Source organism: Macaca nemestrina, chromosome 8, assembly GCF_043159975.1.
Source record: "Macaca nemestrina isolate mMacNem1 chromosome 8, mMacNem.hap1, whole genome shotgun sequence".
NCBI lineage: Eukaryota > Metazoa > Chordata > Mammalia > Primates > Cercopithecidae > Macaca > Macaca nemestrina.
In genome coordinates this window covers 86,337,198-86,354,003 of record NC_092132.1, presented here as the reverse complement: position 1 = coordinate 86,354,003, position 16,806 = coordinate 86,337,198, and the positions used below count along the sequence as shown (strand labels likewise).

The 16,806-nt window shown below is 38.3% G+C and overlaps 1 protein-coding gene across 1 annotated transcript in view; it reads right to left on the bottom strand.

Moving 5' to 3' along the window:
• Positions 1–16,806, bottom strand: part of LOC105482241 (thymocyte selection associated high mobility group box) — a 312,721-nt gene that overhangs the window by 145,433 nt on the left and 150,482 nt on the right. Inside the window, exon 2 of the mRNA XM_011742265.3 lies at positions 6,082–6,147. Within this exon, the coding sequence (XP_011740567.1) occupies positions 6,082–6,147 (66 nt within the window). The remainder of the gene's footprint in view (positions 1–6,081; positions 6,148–16,806) is intronic.

The following is a 16,806-nucleotide window of genomic DNA, read 5'->3' as shown; positions in this document are numbered from 1 at the left end:
GAGAGAATATTGTACAAAAAGAAATTTGGAGCACACTACTATTTCCAATTCCATTGCATTGCTGATGATAAACAACAGCCTGATGTTACTGTAAAAAGCATTGACTGTCATTATCTAGTTTATTATCATGTTAACTCTTTGAGTCTTGTACTTGAAATAATTCTCCAAGGAGGAGGGAGTGCTGGAACCTTTTGTTAATATATAAGGGCACTGGCACGAAGATAAAGTGTCCTACTGCCATGACAGGGTAGGGCTGGATTTGCTAAATGTCTGCAATGCAGGGTCAAGAATCATTGCAATGGAAGACTCTAAGTATTCATGTGATTAAAAAAAATGTACATAAAATATTTTAGCTGATTTGCTCATCTTTCAACAAACAATGCTGCATACCTCTGATATGTCAAACACTATTCCTGGCACAGGAAAGCCAGACAGAAACAAGAGTGAGTCCTACCTTCAAGAGCTCACAATCAGGGGAGCAAGACAAGGACATCCCTGGTGATGCCCGTGTGCCATGTGCCACCCAGGGACAAATACACGCCATGATAAAGCAGCCTTGTAGACAATGGCAAGGCACTGAGGTGTGTACCATTCAGCAAAGATGAGGAAAAGGAAATGAGAGAAGGTAAGAGGAGTTCATGAGAAACTGTGAGGCCTATAATGAAGGCAGAAATTATGTAGCTGGAAAAGAGGAGATGGATTCAATAGATAGGCCAAAAAGTAGAATCAACACTATCTGAAATTAACCAAAGGCTGAATGACGAGGGAGACTCCCCAAGTCTCTGTCTTGGGTGTTTGAAGAGGTGGTGTTAACACTTCTGATTATAAGCAGTAAAGAAAAAAGAGAAGATTGGGGGTGAGGAAGCAGGTGGGAGGTGATGAGTTGTGGTTTGATGAACTGATATGTCGAATTTGAGCTGCTATCAGGGACAGGTGCCCAGTGGAGTTAGAAATCAAACCTCAAATTCACATGAAAGCTGACCTGGATATATATATGCTCTTCAATTTTATATTCAAAATGTACTTTATGAACTGTATGTCAAATGCTTAGTTGTAACTGATTCCAGGAAAACATAATATTGCTATATTTTATCATTCTTATTTTTAATCTTGAGATTTGAGGGACCAAGTAAGAGACAGAATTCCAGAGGGGGCTGGAGGTGGGGAGAGAGAAAACTGCTCACAATCTCAGAATCCTCTAAAATATGATCTCGGGCCAGGATATTTAATATTTAGGATTTACTATAATGCTTATAATGAACAACAAAAAATAGTTCAAGCTTAAAGGATAACTTTTCATGGAAAGAAGAAGGAAGAAAGGAATGAAAGCAGGAAGGTGGTGGGGAAGGAGGGAGGGAATGAAGGGAGCAAGGCGGGGAACCAAACAGAAGGAAATAGTTTAGCAGAGCAAAGGTCAAGGTCTAAGAGGAAGTGATTTATTAAAAATCTGGTTCAATCAAGTAACCTGAGCTTTTCCATAACCTGATGCCAGAAAAATCTTCTCATTCTTCCTTAATATTAAAGTATTATTTCTTGTATAAAAAAGATCAGTCCTTCTTGATCTTTTCAGACAGTACTTCAACTGAGGCAGGCATGTGAAGAGCCAAGTCCCTGAGTTGAGGGCATTGGTGGAAAACACAGAACGAACAAACAGGCAGCCATGGAAAAGGACACTCTTTCCTTCTTTCCTTCTTTCCTTCCTTCCTTCCCTCCTTCCCTCCTTCCCTCCTTCCTTCCCTCCTTCCTTCCCTCCTTCCTTCCTTCCTTCCTTCCTTCCTTCCTTCCTTCCTTCCTTCCTTCCTTCCTTCCTTCCTTCCTTCCTTCCTTCCTTCCTTCTTTCCTTCCTTTCTCTCTCTCTCTCTCTTTTTTTCTTTTTCTTTCTTTCTTTTTGAGACAGAGTCTCCCTCTGTCACCTTGGCTGGAGTGCAGTGGCGTGATCTTGGCTCACTGCAACCTCCGCCTCCTGGGTTCAAGCAATTCTCCTGCCTCAGTCTCCCGAGTAGCTGGGATTACAGGTGCACTCCACCATGCCCGGCTAATTTTTGTATTTTTAGTAGAGACAGGGCTTTGTTGTGTTGGCCAGGCTGATCTCGAACTCCTGACCTCAGGTGATCCACCCACTTTGGCCTCCCAAAGTGCTGGGATTACAGGCATGAGCCACCACGCCTGGGAGAAAAGGACATTCTTGAAACTGACTCAGAAGAGGAAAGAATGGGGGAAAGCCATGGTACATATTCAAACCTGAAAAATCAAATTAAATAACCTAGTGCTGTAGAAAGTTCTCATGAAGAGAACTAGACTTCTCTTCTGCTTCTTTTGACGTTATTTAATTTAGATGAACATTTATATTGTGACGACAGCCTCATATAAAGGACTATGAAAGGTACTACAACTATTCTAGGAGCTGGAGAAAGGGGCTGAAGTTTTATGGGGAGATAAGAGAACCCCAGAGCATGCATATCTGAGTGGGCTGAGAAAATTCTAGAGAAATTTCTGAGGTGGGAAGCCCAATACCCCTCTGTTTTGTTCTGCCGGCAGCATATTGGTCCAGATATTTTATAAGATACGTTTTATTGTATAGATTTAAGTCATATAACATGTTATGATACACATATAGATAATAAAACAGTTAATATAGTGAAGCAAATTAACATATCTATCATCTCACAGAGTTACCTATTTTGTGTGTGTATGGCAAGAACAGCTAAAACGTACTCACTTAGCAAACATCCCAAATACTATATTATTATTATTATTTTGAGACATAATCTCACTCTGTTGCCCAGGCTACAGTGCAGTGGTGTGATCTCAGCTCACTGCAACCTCCACCTCGTGGGTTCAAGCGATTCTCCTGCCTTCAGCCTCCGGAGTAGAGACTCTGGAGTGGCTGGGATTACAGGCACACACCACCATGCCTGGCTAATTTTTGTATTTTTAGTAGAGATAGGGTTTCACCATGTTAGCCAGGTTGGTCTCAAACCTGACCTCAAGTGATTCACCACCTCAGCCTCCCAAAGTGCTGGGATTACAGGCGTGAGCCACCACGCCCAGCCCTAAATACCGTATTATTAACTCTAGTCCTCATGTTGCAGGTTACATCTCTAGACTTGTTCATCCTACATATTGCTACTTTGTGTCCTTCTGGTCTAGATACTGTCATCTCAATCAAACATGACAAGTTCAGAATGGCAAAGAAGTGGGTTTCTGACAAGCTGCTCATCTGGCTTCCTTTCATTAGCCCACTCACATTCTCCCACAAACTCTTAACGGGACAAAGTTCAGGAGGTATTAAGCAACAAGGTGCCTTTAGCCAGGGTTTGGAAACACACAAAGAAGTCTTGAATTGCTGGTTCAAATTCTAACCAGTGTAAGAAAAAAGTTAAATGATGTTTAAATTAAAGCACTGAGTGACCAGCACACTTAATAGCTATTATAGGAGAAAACAGTCAATATTCCAAGAATGGTGCCAGAGTAAAATGGAAATCTTACGAGTTTTTATTATATACTTGTCAGGCTTACTATAAGGTGGTATATTCAATTTAAAAGTTGCCTATCAATTATAAAACTATATGCAAAAAAGTTTTAAGGATTTGTATACTCTAGCTTAAGAGGTAGAGAATGCATGCAGTAGATAGTGCCAAAGAGCCCTTTGGACTGTCTAAAAGAATATCATTAATTTTTACAGTGTACTTCCATTTCTGGAGCAGTTCCAGCATTGGCTTTCTATAAAAATCATTTCAAGTTTAGAATTATGCTATTTGCTTGCAGCAACATCACAGGAGCAGTAGTGTGCCATATGTTGCTACTTAGCAACTTAGTCTATAAGTCCCAAAGCATGTACTGATTTGAAAATTGAACAGGAATTATAATTGTTGAGTGATGCTATGAGGCAAGTTGTCTTGGATTACTAAACTATGCAGATGTTTGATGTTATGTAGGAAAAGGAAAAAACTATTTTTTTTTCCCTGCAGGATGACTAAAATCTTATTTATGGTTGCCTAAAGGAGTAAATTGATTAAAATTCCCTAAAAGAATACCTGGTAATGAATTCTTGAACATACCATATTATAGTAAACAAAAGGAATGTTAAGTGTAAAATTTAGCTAAGGCCATTCAACTTATGTAATTTGTGAAGTTTATTTTTCTCCAGAGCATGTATTACCTTACAGTAGTCTGAATTTTAAAACAGCACATTCTAAAAACATTTTCATATATGGCACATTATTTTTTAAGTGTTTCTTTCTGGCTCACAAGCCTGCTCTATCTTTAAAAAGCACAAAAGTATTTGGGGCTCTTCTTTACAAATTATCACTGGTGTTCAAAACATTCTTACTAACTCCTGACTGACATATGAAGAAAAACAATGTTAGTTGTTGGATTTCAGTAAGGGCTTAATATTAGGCATTGTACTTGAATTTTAAAATCTAAGGAGCCAAGTCATTATGATGTATATGTTCTGAATTTCCAATCCTTTATCCAAAACTCTTTAAGACCGACATAATGATTCTCTAAGAGGGAGCAGCTGCTTTATAACAGCCATCATTTATTGAGTTTGTGTTTCTACTGTTTCAAACAAATTCAATTAGCCCTTACACTTCAAAACCCTAAAGGCACCAAAGAGATGATACCAGGTTGCTTTAATCTAATAGTAATACTAAACTTGTCAGTACAGTTTTGGGATTGATGGTTAGAAGAAAATTAATAGTAACATTTTTCATTTTTTAATCAAACAGTCCTATTCAGAACTACCTATGGATCTCGGAGGCTACTTAGCCAAATGAATTCAGTTAAGGAAGATTTCTAAATGCAAAGCTCAGCCTTCCAAAGGTATTCTTAGAGTGATCAGCTCAGTTGAATGGAAGGCAATGTAGTCAGGATCTTTGAACTTCGTGATGACCTTTTCAGCTGAACAATACAGTGTAGTTTCCAGAATATCTGCCAGAGAAGGCAGTGATCCTAATGACTTCTAAATGCAAAGTTCAGGGAGATGCAGGCCTGCCTCTGTTTTCAGTTAAGCATGAGCCATTTTGGTCAGAGTGCATCCTTAACATATACATTAGATTTAATTCACTGACAACCTTAATGAAGAAAAAGAAGTTTTATGCTCCCTCCCAACCCATTCCCCAACCCCTTCTAGTTATTAAATCTGTATGTGTGGATATGTAGGCACTGAATATTATTAAGTTTATTTTGGAATTACTAATATATGAAACTCCAATCTACCACGATTTTTACCATTCTAGAAAAAAACATGTTTGTGTCAACAAAATGCTCCTGTGAACTGTTCCTTGCTTTCACTTTTTCACTTATTTATTTTTGCTTACAATGTTCTCATATTTTACGTTATACTGGTATCCAAGGGCAGTTATAGTTTGGCTTTAAATGTTCCACTGAATTAAAGGATCTGGTCTTAAGTATCTAAAAATAAATAGTCAAACATTTACTTTCATAAATGTAACCATTTACATTCTCATTGGACTTTTGTTGTCATTTCTCATGATTAAATACCTTGTCAACTATTCCCAGTGAAATGTATACAAAGGTGCCCTTGAAAGGTTTCAATCAGATCATGTTTTTTTGGCCTGAAAGCTCCTCCCCAGCCCCAACTCCTTACCTTCCCAGGAGATCGTAAAAGCGGCCTTCTAGCCCCACCCGCCATGGGATTTGGGTTACGAACATTACATTTTGTTGAAAATGGCCCCAACCGTTGATAATTAAAGCTATTTGTGACACGTGTAGCTTATAATGATTAAATCGTCTACAGTCAGAAGCACAAATAACCTGCACCTGTAAAGACTTTATTTCCTAAAGGTAAAACAACTGTTTAGGAAAGATCATGCTGGCAAAACAGCTGCTTGCCGTTCTGGAGAGGAAACAAGGTAGTATCTTTCAACAAATGCCAACTCTGGTGTTTTATCAGCTCTATCTCATTAACTGGAAACAAGGCTTAAATGCTTTGTTTATAAATTATGATTATTCCTGATTGCGGCAGTTACTGATAGTGCTACTCATTTGCAATGCAACTCTTTGAATTTGTTTAATTACAATTTGAAACAAGGCAGAGAAGATTAATTAACCCACCTGGCTGGCTGGCACATAGTCCTGGCTCGGCTCTGTCATGCTCATATACATGTTCTCACCGTCAAACTGCGAATGAAATAATAGTAAACATTCAGCAATCTTGACTGCGGGTATGTTTGGTTTTTATTTGTTTTGTTTTGCTTTGTTTTTTAACCATCAAACTGGAAAACAGTAGCCATAAAAAAATACTGCGGCTGGGACTACGGAAAATCTGTCACAGTAAGCGAGCCACATCTTTTCTTTGATGTTTCTGTTGTCATCCTTACTGACCCTGGATGTCAGTGATTTGGAGTAATTAGTGCTCTAGTAATTACAGCAAGCAAGCAAGAAATGAATGGTTTCCTTTCATCTGCAATCTGTTTTAAAACAAAATGGCTCATTTTGCACGCCATGTATACATATTGCAGTTCAGTTGTAATGAAGTATTAAATGAATGGCATGATTTCTGAAAGAAAAGAATAACGAAAAATACACGAAGGCACAGCTCAGTGCATTCTGAGTTTAGCTCTCAAAAAAAGAAAAAGTGCAGAGTTTTCACAATAGACTAAAACTGGCATCATAATAACCTTCTGATGAAGAAAAATTTAACTTTATAATAATATTTGAAAAGAGCATGTGCCACTATAACCATGGCTAAGAATGATAATAACAATAAATAATAAAAATATACAGGCACAATGAAATACTCCTTTCTGAAATTTTTCAAAGATATCGAATTCATGTATTAAAAATGCATAGAAATTCATGTGCAAATTTTCAAATTAGGAAAAGGCTGGAAGAAAGAAATTCGCAGGGGCAGAACAACTGGAGAACTCTCCAATAGTTCAAGCAACAACAACAACAACGACAACAACAACGACAACATACTTTTCATTATTTGGGGTTTTGAAAGTAGTTATCACTCTATTCAGACTTAATCCTCAGCTATTTTTAGTCACTTGACAGATGAGCAAAGCATTTCTTTTTTTAGTTAGAGGAAGAATTTTTCCAAGGTAATAATCAAATGGACAAACACAGTAACTTCACAGAGCTGGGTCTGAATATACTTTCATTGGTGGGCTAATTTCAGACATGGGGAATTGAAAGTCTGAATAATTACTTTTCGAGACAGAATAGTGTTATTGATAGTGGTGCAAACCATGGTATTATGGACATACTTCATACTTTATGTACTATGAAAAAATGGTGTTATATCAGAACATAAAAAATATTGTATTATAGAGATCTCATTCCACCACCTATGAACTGCTAGCAGAAGAAGGTTACACCAACATGAGGGTCGCTCCACAGCCTCTAAACTGTCATCGCCAGAGTGGGTGCCCTGAAAGTTCACATCAACATAAGCTGTAAATAAAGACCTCCCTAAAGACATGGAAGCACTCACGAGACTAAGCTCAGAGAATCAAAGGATTTCTTCACACATCACCCTATAAATATATTTCACGTTATGTGAACGACTTATCTAAACATAATGAAATTACTTATTGAAAGATGTTGTTAGAGCAAATAAAAAATAACACAACTGGGTGTTTTGGTTGCTCTGTCAACTGGCTCATGAACCTGGAGTTGAAGTGACTTACCCCAGGTTGCTTTTCCATTGAACAGGTGAACTCTTTTTTTTTTTTTTTTTTTTTTTTTTGAGATAGAGTTTCGCTCTGTCACCCAGGCTGAGTGCAATGGCGCGATCGCAGCTCACTGCAGCCTCCGCCTCCCAGGTTCAAGTGATTCTCCTGCCTCAGCCTCCCGAGTAGCTGGGACTACAGGTGCCCACCACCATGCCCGGCTAATTTTTGTACTTTTAGTAGAGGCAGGGTCTCGAACTCTTAACCTCAGGTGATCCACCTGCCTCAGCCTCCCAAAGTGCTGGGATTACAGGCATGAGCCACCGTGCCCCATCAAACAGGTGAACTCTTTCAACCCAAAGATAGGCCAGCCCCAGCCAATCTGCCTGTTACTCCTAACAACTCAAGACCTAACAAAGAGCCTCACTGCACATTTCTTCATCTGCACCCACTGTTGGAGTACACTGGTTTGTTTGCAAATGTTTTGCATGTGAAGGTGCCAAGGAACCATTTAAAATACGGACAGTTTCTCTGACTGTAACAAACTAAACTGAAGAAGTGGAGTGAACCAAATACTTCACTGCCTGTGCATATTCTATAAATGTGTTACTTTCTATTTCATCTTCTCTAACTCATTTTCTAAATCTGTTGTTGTTCTCAAGCCAGCTAAAGGCTTTGAAGTTTTGGGTTGAGTCTATCCAACGTGTACGCTAATTGAGTACATTCGGTGTTACTGCTCTTGATGAAGACTCTTTCCTCAAGAAGTACCAATACTTAGGTAATATTGGGCCAAGACTAAAACAGCATTTTACTATAAAAGATATGTGGCTGTAAGCATTATAACTAGATTTTTAAGCACATTTTATGTTCCTGCCACCTGTATCTTTACATGTATTAACTGATTTAAGCATCACAAAACCAAGAGTTAGGTATTATTATTACCTACATTTTACAAAAGAAGATACAAAGGCACAGATAAGTTAAGCTAGATGCTTCAAGTTACACAGCTTGTGAGAGGTAGGGCTGGAATGCAAACCCAGGCCCCTGGCTTTTTAGCCGCCCATGCACTTCATCACCAGAACATATCAATATATTCTGAATCATAATGATAAGTTAGCTATCAATTCTGAAAATAACATCCAAAAATGGTCAAAGCAGAGTGATGGCATTATCTCAATGACACTGGTATATTATCCAGAATTTGTGATATTGAGAGAATTTTTTTAAGTGTTGTGAGGCGCTGTCAACCTAGTATTTGGCCTGGCAGAAAACCGAGAGAGGGAATGATGGTTAATTCTACATGTCAACTTGACTAGGCCATGGGCTGCCCAGATATTTGGTCAAACATTCTTCTGGGTATCCATGCAGGTGTTTCTGAGAGAGATTAACACGTGAATTGATAGACTTGGTAAAGCAGATTGCTCTCCCCAAGGTGGGTGGGCCTCTGCCAATCAGTTGAAGGCTTGACTAGAATAGTAAGGGCTGACTAGAGTAAATGAATTCCTCCTGCCTCACTGTTGAGCTGAGACATCAGTCTTTCACTGTTTTGGGGCATGACTTGAAATAACATTGGCTCTTATTGGACCTCAAACTTGCCAGCTTTTGGTCTGGAACTACACCATCAGTTCTCCTGGCTCTCCAGCTTGCTAACTGCAGGTCTTGGGACATCTCAGCATCCATAATCATGTCAGCCAATTCCTTATACTGAATCTCTTTAGATAGATAGATAGATAGATAGATAGATAGATAGATAGATAGATAGATAGATAGATCGATCATCTATCCATCCATCCAGTTGGTTTTGTTTCTCTGGAGCACCCTAATACAGGTGGCTTTTAAAAACTGCTATCAGGATATTCAGAACTCCTCCAAAAGTGTATTTCTGGGGAGCCTACAATATAAAAATGTATTTATTTCATGCTGTCACTTGCTTTCTAGAGGAGAAGAGCCATGTTGATTTTGTTATGAGACTCTGCTCTCAGTTCCTATCTCACCCACTTCCTGTGCTCCAGTGCGTCCCACACACAATCACACCTCTTTGTCCAGAGTGCCTTCCTTCCCTTTTACTTGTTGCAGTGTTTTGTAGACTCCTCACCTCCCCTTACTGAGGGCTGGGCTGTCTGCAGGCTCTGGGTTCCCCTAGGCAGCCCTCTGTTTCGGGGCAGGTTTTGTTGGGGGATTGATTCCACTAGACTGTGAGCCACCAGAAGGAATGGTGCATACCTTCCTTATCTTTAGTTTCTTTATGGCTTAGGGCTGGCACATAATAGGTCTTCTGAAATGTTTATTGCCTAAACGACAAAAACTGAAACATATTTGCTGGATTAAATATATTATCTTTCTAGAGAAGGTGGTAACTTAAGAAGAGGAAGAATTTCAGCTTTTAGAGAATGGTTTGATGGCTTTTTAAGGCAGTTGACTCAAAGTCTTACAGTGGATTAAAACTGATACAGGCACAGAAGCCCTTAAAGAGAACAACCACCACAACAGAAAAAGAATAAAAAGAAAAGAAAGTACAGAAATGGCCAGGACAACATTACTCAAATGTTAGATTCAGTTCTTCCTCAGGATTTTTATTTAATACAATTTTATTTAATATAAAACATATAGACTGGCCAGGAATCAAGAGACTTGGCTATAAATAAAATGTGTATGCCCTCCTTCCAAAGAATCTTGAGCTGCCAAATAAAAATATGTATGTGTATCAGAATAGGCGTAGTCATTCCCCTTGCGGTTGAAAGATCGTGGTTGGACACACTCCTGGGCCCAGGGGAAAAGAGTAAGCCAAGATCCCAGCATTCACAGGACCTTTCCCGCCCTACCCTATCAGGTTAATATTATCACTGCACTGTCACAGCTCCGTCCAACCACACCCTGACCAGGAGCTGGTTCCAGGGCTCTCAGCAGGCCTCCTGCTGACCCAACAATCTTAGAAAGCACCCCATGCCATAAGCTTGTGGATAGTTGTCACCTGAAGTAGAATTATAGCTCTTGGTCTTAGAAGTGTGTTTGTAGAATGATGCCTGAAACCATCACATCAGAATCTCTCATGTTATGATTGAATAAATAGACTTTGTATTGTTTATGAGGTCCATCTGGGGATAGAACCAAGGTCTGGATTCTTAGTAGAAGAGTTTTCCACTATGACATACTGCTTTTCACTCCAACACTCATAAAAAGTGAGGAATCAGACTCTGACTACAGCTTTATCCTTCATCTCCATAAGAAGTGGGAATAGACTCAATGGCTATTTGTAGCTGGTATGTGTGTGTGTGTGTGTGTGTGCGCGCGCACTCTACAGACCTGAAGGCACAGCATTCACATTGCCACATTCTAATGACCCCACTTCACTCTACCTGAATTACAGATTAGATGAGCATTATTAGTAATTATTGCAATAAAATTATAGTTATTAAACATAACTAACTGCATTTCCTTACTCCATATGCTCATCACAGTTATTATTCTTAGAAGTCAACTGAATTTAGGCATCATAACTTTTCAAAATATATCTAAGCATACTAGGGTTTTTAATTTCCATGTATTCTCAATTTAAAACCTGAATCAAAGTTTGAAAGAATAAATAGGCTGATTTATTTAAATCTAAATGTAAATGGCATCAACCCAGGATTAGCCTTCCTGACCAAGCGCTTTTAGACTCTTCATTGTGTTTTTATTTCAAAGCACCAGGGGATGCAATCACATAAAAAGTCATTTATAATCTTCTACTTCAGTTTTTTGAAATTGTTTTTAGAGGATATTAACCAAACCCATAATCCCAAAGAGCTTTCAAACTAGGTAGTTATTATTTCTTCTATTTAAAAATTGAAAGGAGAAATCTAGCAATATCTGAACATAGTGAATGATGAGCAAAAATGGGCGATATTAGGCTACCAAAACCACAAAGACAAGAAAAGTCAAAAATAGAATGTGAAGTGTAAATCGGTCATTGGCACTGGTACAGAAAATGGGAACATTTTAGGGAAACCATTAAAAGAAAATCAGAAAAGTGCTGCTAGGGGGAAAAACAGCCTCATGGAATTCATGAAACAGTACCACATTGTACTGCCTATAAAGGGAAAAAGCTTACATTTCTGGGTGTTTTCTGAAAGAATATTTGATACTTTGGTGTTTGAAAAGAAGGGCTAAAAATGGAAATGTTTATAACAGGGAGTCAATTTGACATTTCTTAGATGGTGCTTTATAATAAATCATTTTTTTTTTAGAGAGGCTAATATCCCCAAAATAAAATTTCCATTTTTGTATTCTTTGGACCAGTATAAGATTACGAATCATCTTTTTTTTTTTTTTTTTGTAACAGAAGAAATAAGTTTGGGCAATGAAGACTTTGAAGACGTTGCTGTTTCCTAGAAGCAAAGCATTTTGAAAGTTAAGCATCAAATGTAGGGTGGTAATATGCATAGTTCTAATGCTGTTCCCATGCACAGTCACACAGATCCAGTGAAAACTGAGCAAAGCTAACTCCCACACTTATTGCACGTCCTCACCAGTCTCAAGGGAAAATGTCAGGAGGCACTGGAGAAGGAAGAGGTGTCTATTTATCTCCCAGTGTCAAGGCTGAACCTGTTGATGCAAGATAGTCTTAAGTCAGTCTGCCTCCATGCTGAACCCAGCTGAATGAAACTGGTTCCAAGCACAGCACAGCTGCAGAAGTGGATCACACTGAAAGGAAAGAGTCCAGACTGAGCCAAGGCTATCAACACCCAAAGAAAAGAAAGCACAGTTACTCTGCTAGTGCTTTTTATGGATGTGCATTCCAACCCAGGAGCACACAGAGCTGAACTAGGGAAGAGCAACCCCTCTTGGTTGAGCTGCTGTCACTTGAACTTGAGTGGTAAACACTCGACTACAGATATGAATGGTATGGAGAGGAAGAATGGCCCGGGCACAGTGTGTCTGCTTGGAAGACTTGGCCATGGGTGGGCAAAAGATAGTGCTAGACCCACAACTTAGAAGCTGGACTCCACTCTGGGGCTGAGTTTGTATTCTCATTTTTGTCCCAGTGATATACTTATTTGGAGGAATATTAAATATTCTTTTTGTTAACAGTGAAAACTGAAATTTTCAATAATAATAATACTATGCATTTATCCTAAACCTGTGGCTCGATGGCATGAATCTCAACAGAGAAACACGACGGTTTCCCTCTGCTGTTAAGGGTAAGGCTACAATGTAATGTTTTTCATTGCTGTGTTTTTGGTTTTTTGTTTTTAACCAAATAAACCAAACTTATGATTCAAGTTATTCTTTTAATTAGTATTGAGTAGTCACCTAGTAAGCTCTACAAGTAAAATAATGATGTAACAGTGGTTCAAACCAGTTTGAACTTCTTCCTTTAGAGGCCTTCTCTAATTTCACTAAATATATGAAGCTGTTTAATTTTTATAATAATCCTGTAATATTATTACTCTTATTTTATAGATGACAAAACACAACGGAGTCCAGTAACTTGTCTGTGATGGATCCAGTTACATGCTCCCCAGATCTGCTCAGCCTGCCTGACCCTCAGGCCTCTGACCTTTTCTTCCAGGAAGAGCTGACACTGTTCCCATGTAGCCTCCAGAGGCACCACTTCCATTGCCACCACACAGCTATAAACCATGGTGTCCCCAAGCACAGCAGCAATTTATATAGAGAAGCTTTGCACCTGGCTGGAGCTGAGGAGGTTTTGGGTAACATACCCTGAGAGTGCAGGGAAATTTCCTATTGCCCCATGGAAGGACTGGCTCATGATGTCCTCTGTAGCACCTCTATGTCCCTCATGCCAAGCAAGAAGTGATGAGTTGTTGCAAAGCTATGGTCACTTGGAAATATACACCTTATGTTTTCTTCTCCCTGCCTTGCTTACTTTCCCCCCACTCTGGTTTCCCTGGGCTTGCATTCCCAGCATTAACATTCAAGCTTTCACTGCAGGCTCTGCTTCCTGGGAACTTAGACCAAAATAGTGCCCAATGGTACCAGTTAGTAAGTGACAACACTCTTAACTGCAATACTATACTAATCTCACCCCGTCTTTGTTTTGCTTTCATTATATTAAAGTCATTGATTCTATTTTAATTGCCTATGCAAAGACAGAAACAAACTTATGAAACTGATAAATAGAAGAAACAAGAATTGCCTATATCATGAAAGCATCACTCCATTTGAAAGAAAAAAATGCAAGTTTCTAGAAAACTTCATTAACCCCAAACTTTCAGCACCAAGCAATCCATTTTCATTATGTATTGTTTAAGAAAAGAACGTGTGGATGAAAGTTTAACTATAAACCCATTCTGGTGAATTTAATGAAAATAAGTTTAATAAAATGAAAATATGGATTTTACAAAAGGCCTCCACAGGGTGTCTGATATCAGAAAACGAGGAGCAAAGACTTTGGCTTCCTTGTAGGAGCCTTCTTTTTTAAATGAATTCCCAAGTAATTTCTGAAATTCTATAATGATTAAAGCTGTAAAACTGTACCATACAGTTGAAATTCAGCACAGTTTCAAATAGATTGGTTCAGAACATTCCTCTGACTTTTCATGTTTTAGACAAATTTTTTCTGAATCCATCTACGAAGGAAACAATTTGAGAAGTACATTCAAACTTGCTGCCGAAACTCACTTATTTCCACATCATATCAGCTCTCACCTCATTTACCACAGTACCTAAATTCAACATGGATGTGGAATGAAAAGTATGAAAGTAATTACTTTTGGGGGGTCGGACCTTTTATTGCTGGTATTTCTTTTTAAGCACAGGGAATATTTTTCAGCATCTGATAGACGCATAGAGAAAAAGATGAGGATATTTTTCTGCACATATCTGGTTTGGAAGACTTTGCTCAGTTCTGGGAACCTCAAAACAACAACAAAAAAATAAGACTAGTAAGTCAAGGCATTAGAAAGGTTATGGGAATAGAATGACAGATGTATTAGAAAGCAACAGAGAAGTTGTATTTAGGTGACCATTGAGTGGGTTGAAATGACAAAACTTTTTTAAAAAACCAAGGACAAACAATTCTTGAACAATTTTGAGATTAAAAGTGGTAGTATCAAATAAAAATAAAATACAAATAAGAAGGTACAGGGTTATTAAGATGGAGATTCTCACTTCCCTATTATTATTACTCAGACAAATTACATTGTGACTGAGTATAACAATTATGTGACAGAAATAGACTTTTGGTGATTAAACTCTCCCGGGGTAAGACAGGTGTGGAATGGTATTTTGGTATGTTCAGGCAAACCTGACCAATTCGAAACACATGAGGGTCAGTCTAGAGCTACTCCATTTTTTTAAAGAGATATTTGACATTTATTTTTTCAGATTGCAGAGTTTCTGTTTTCTAAATGAAAACGTCATTTTAAAGAACTGGATTAAATGGCAAATCCTTCAGGACATTGAGTATAAGTATGGATTTGTCCATTGTGAACTGAAGCAAAGCTCTGTTAACATATCTTTTTCATTTTAAGGAATCTGAGGAGTCATTCAATCCATCATTATAGCCAAAGAGTACAATGTTTTAATTTTTACATCTTCAAATACCACATAGTTATATTCATTATTGCCTTCTTGCCTTTGATGAAACCTCATGATCTCATGTAAGTTTCCCTGCTGATTTATCTAAATTTTTATGAAGATTATAGAATAATTTTCATTGCTTTAAGGCTTCACACATAAGATGTCCCCTTCACAAGGCATATGCATTCAATGTATTTTAGATTTTCAGTTCCAAAGTGTCTTTGCTTATAGCACTTCTAACTATCCCCTCTACCCCTAGATCATTCTCCACTCCTGTTTGATTTTTATGGCATTTTTCAAATACTTCATCCTCCCCTTTGACAATGTCCATTTTATCATATGTTGCCAGAAACATGTCAAACCCAAAACTGGAAGACTTGCTGGAAACAGCATGCCTGCTTCCACTCAAAGCCTTATTTATTCTGCATTGTGAGAGATGATTGGTGCCCCTTGTCTTACTTTCTGGAATGTTACCATGTGATGCCCTTTTGCTGAAAAATTTGGAGAACAAAGTATCATCACATGATGCTAACAGGCATAAACCACCCAGTATGGTCTTGCTGATACATTAAAATTAAATGACCATCAATATACTCCCAGATAAAAATGTGATAATCATTGATTCAGTCAACAAATGCTCATTTGGTGCCTACTTATATGCCAGGTACACACATGCATTAACTCATTTAATCCTCACAACAACCCCACAGACAGTCAGTTTGCACGTTATTTTACCAATAAGAAAACTGAGTCCTGGAGAATTAAGTTTTAAATATTTCCGACATCACTCCTGTCTGCATCTACCTCTCTACTTTCTCTTGTCACTCTACATTTTATCGTTGCTTAGTGATTTTCATATGGCCAGATAATCCCCGTCTTTATGCTTACCCATCATCTCATCTGCCTAAAATACTTCTCCAGCTCCCACTTCCTTCTATTTCTCCCCTTATTTACTACTAATAAGATGATCATAGAATTTATTCTCCAGCTTGGAACACTTTTGACAGTGCCAGGAGATAAGATTACTAATTATGATTGAATAACATGCAGAAACTCAAAGTCTCCTAGCCAAGGAAAACCTTACCACCAGAAGGTAATCTTTCCCTGACCTCATGGATGATTGAGGTGCATTCTCTGTGCCTGTGTCCGTGGTTTAAGGCATCTTGTGCTTATCCCAGCCCATATCTCTTCCTACTCTTGTTGTTTCACTACCTCTCTCCTATATTGAACTATGAGCATTTTGAGGGCAGAGACTGCCCTAACTTATCTTTCTATCTCTAGCACTTAGCATAGGCTTAGCACATTTTATTAACTTAATGACATTAAATGAATCACATAAATCCAGGGCAATACTGTCACAACTAAAAGTATTTAGGAGATCTCACCATTCCATTATTCTGCAGTAACATTTATTCCATATTCTTTCATTTCTAAATCAAAGTCTGTCCATGAAAATAGCTAATTTTCCAGGGACACTGGAAAAAAGTTTCTGTAAACCAGATCCTACTTTAGTTTCCCACATCTTCCTATTCTAAACGGACCACTCAGTCACTCTAGTTTAAATAGTTTGAAAAGTATTCATTTCATCAAAGCTTAGATAGTGGCTAAAAGCTTCATGGTACCAAGTGGTCAAGTCCTC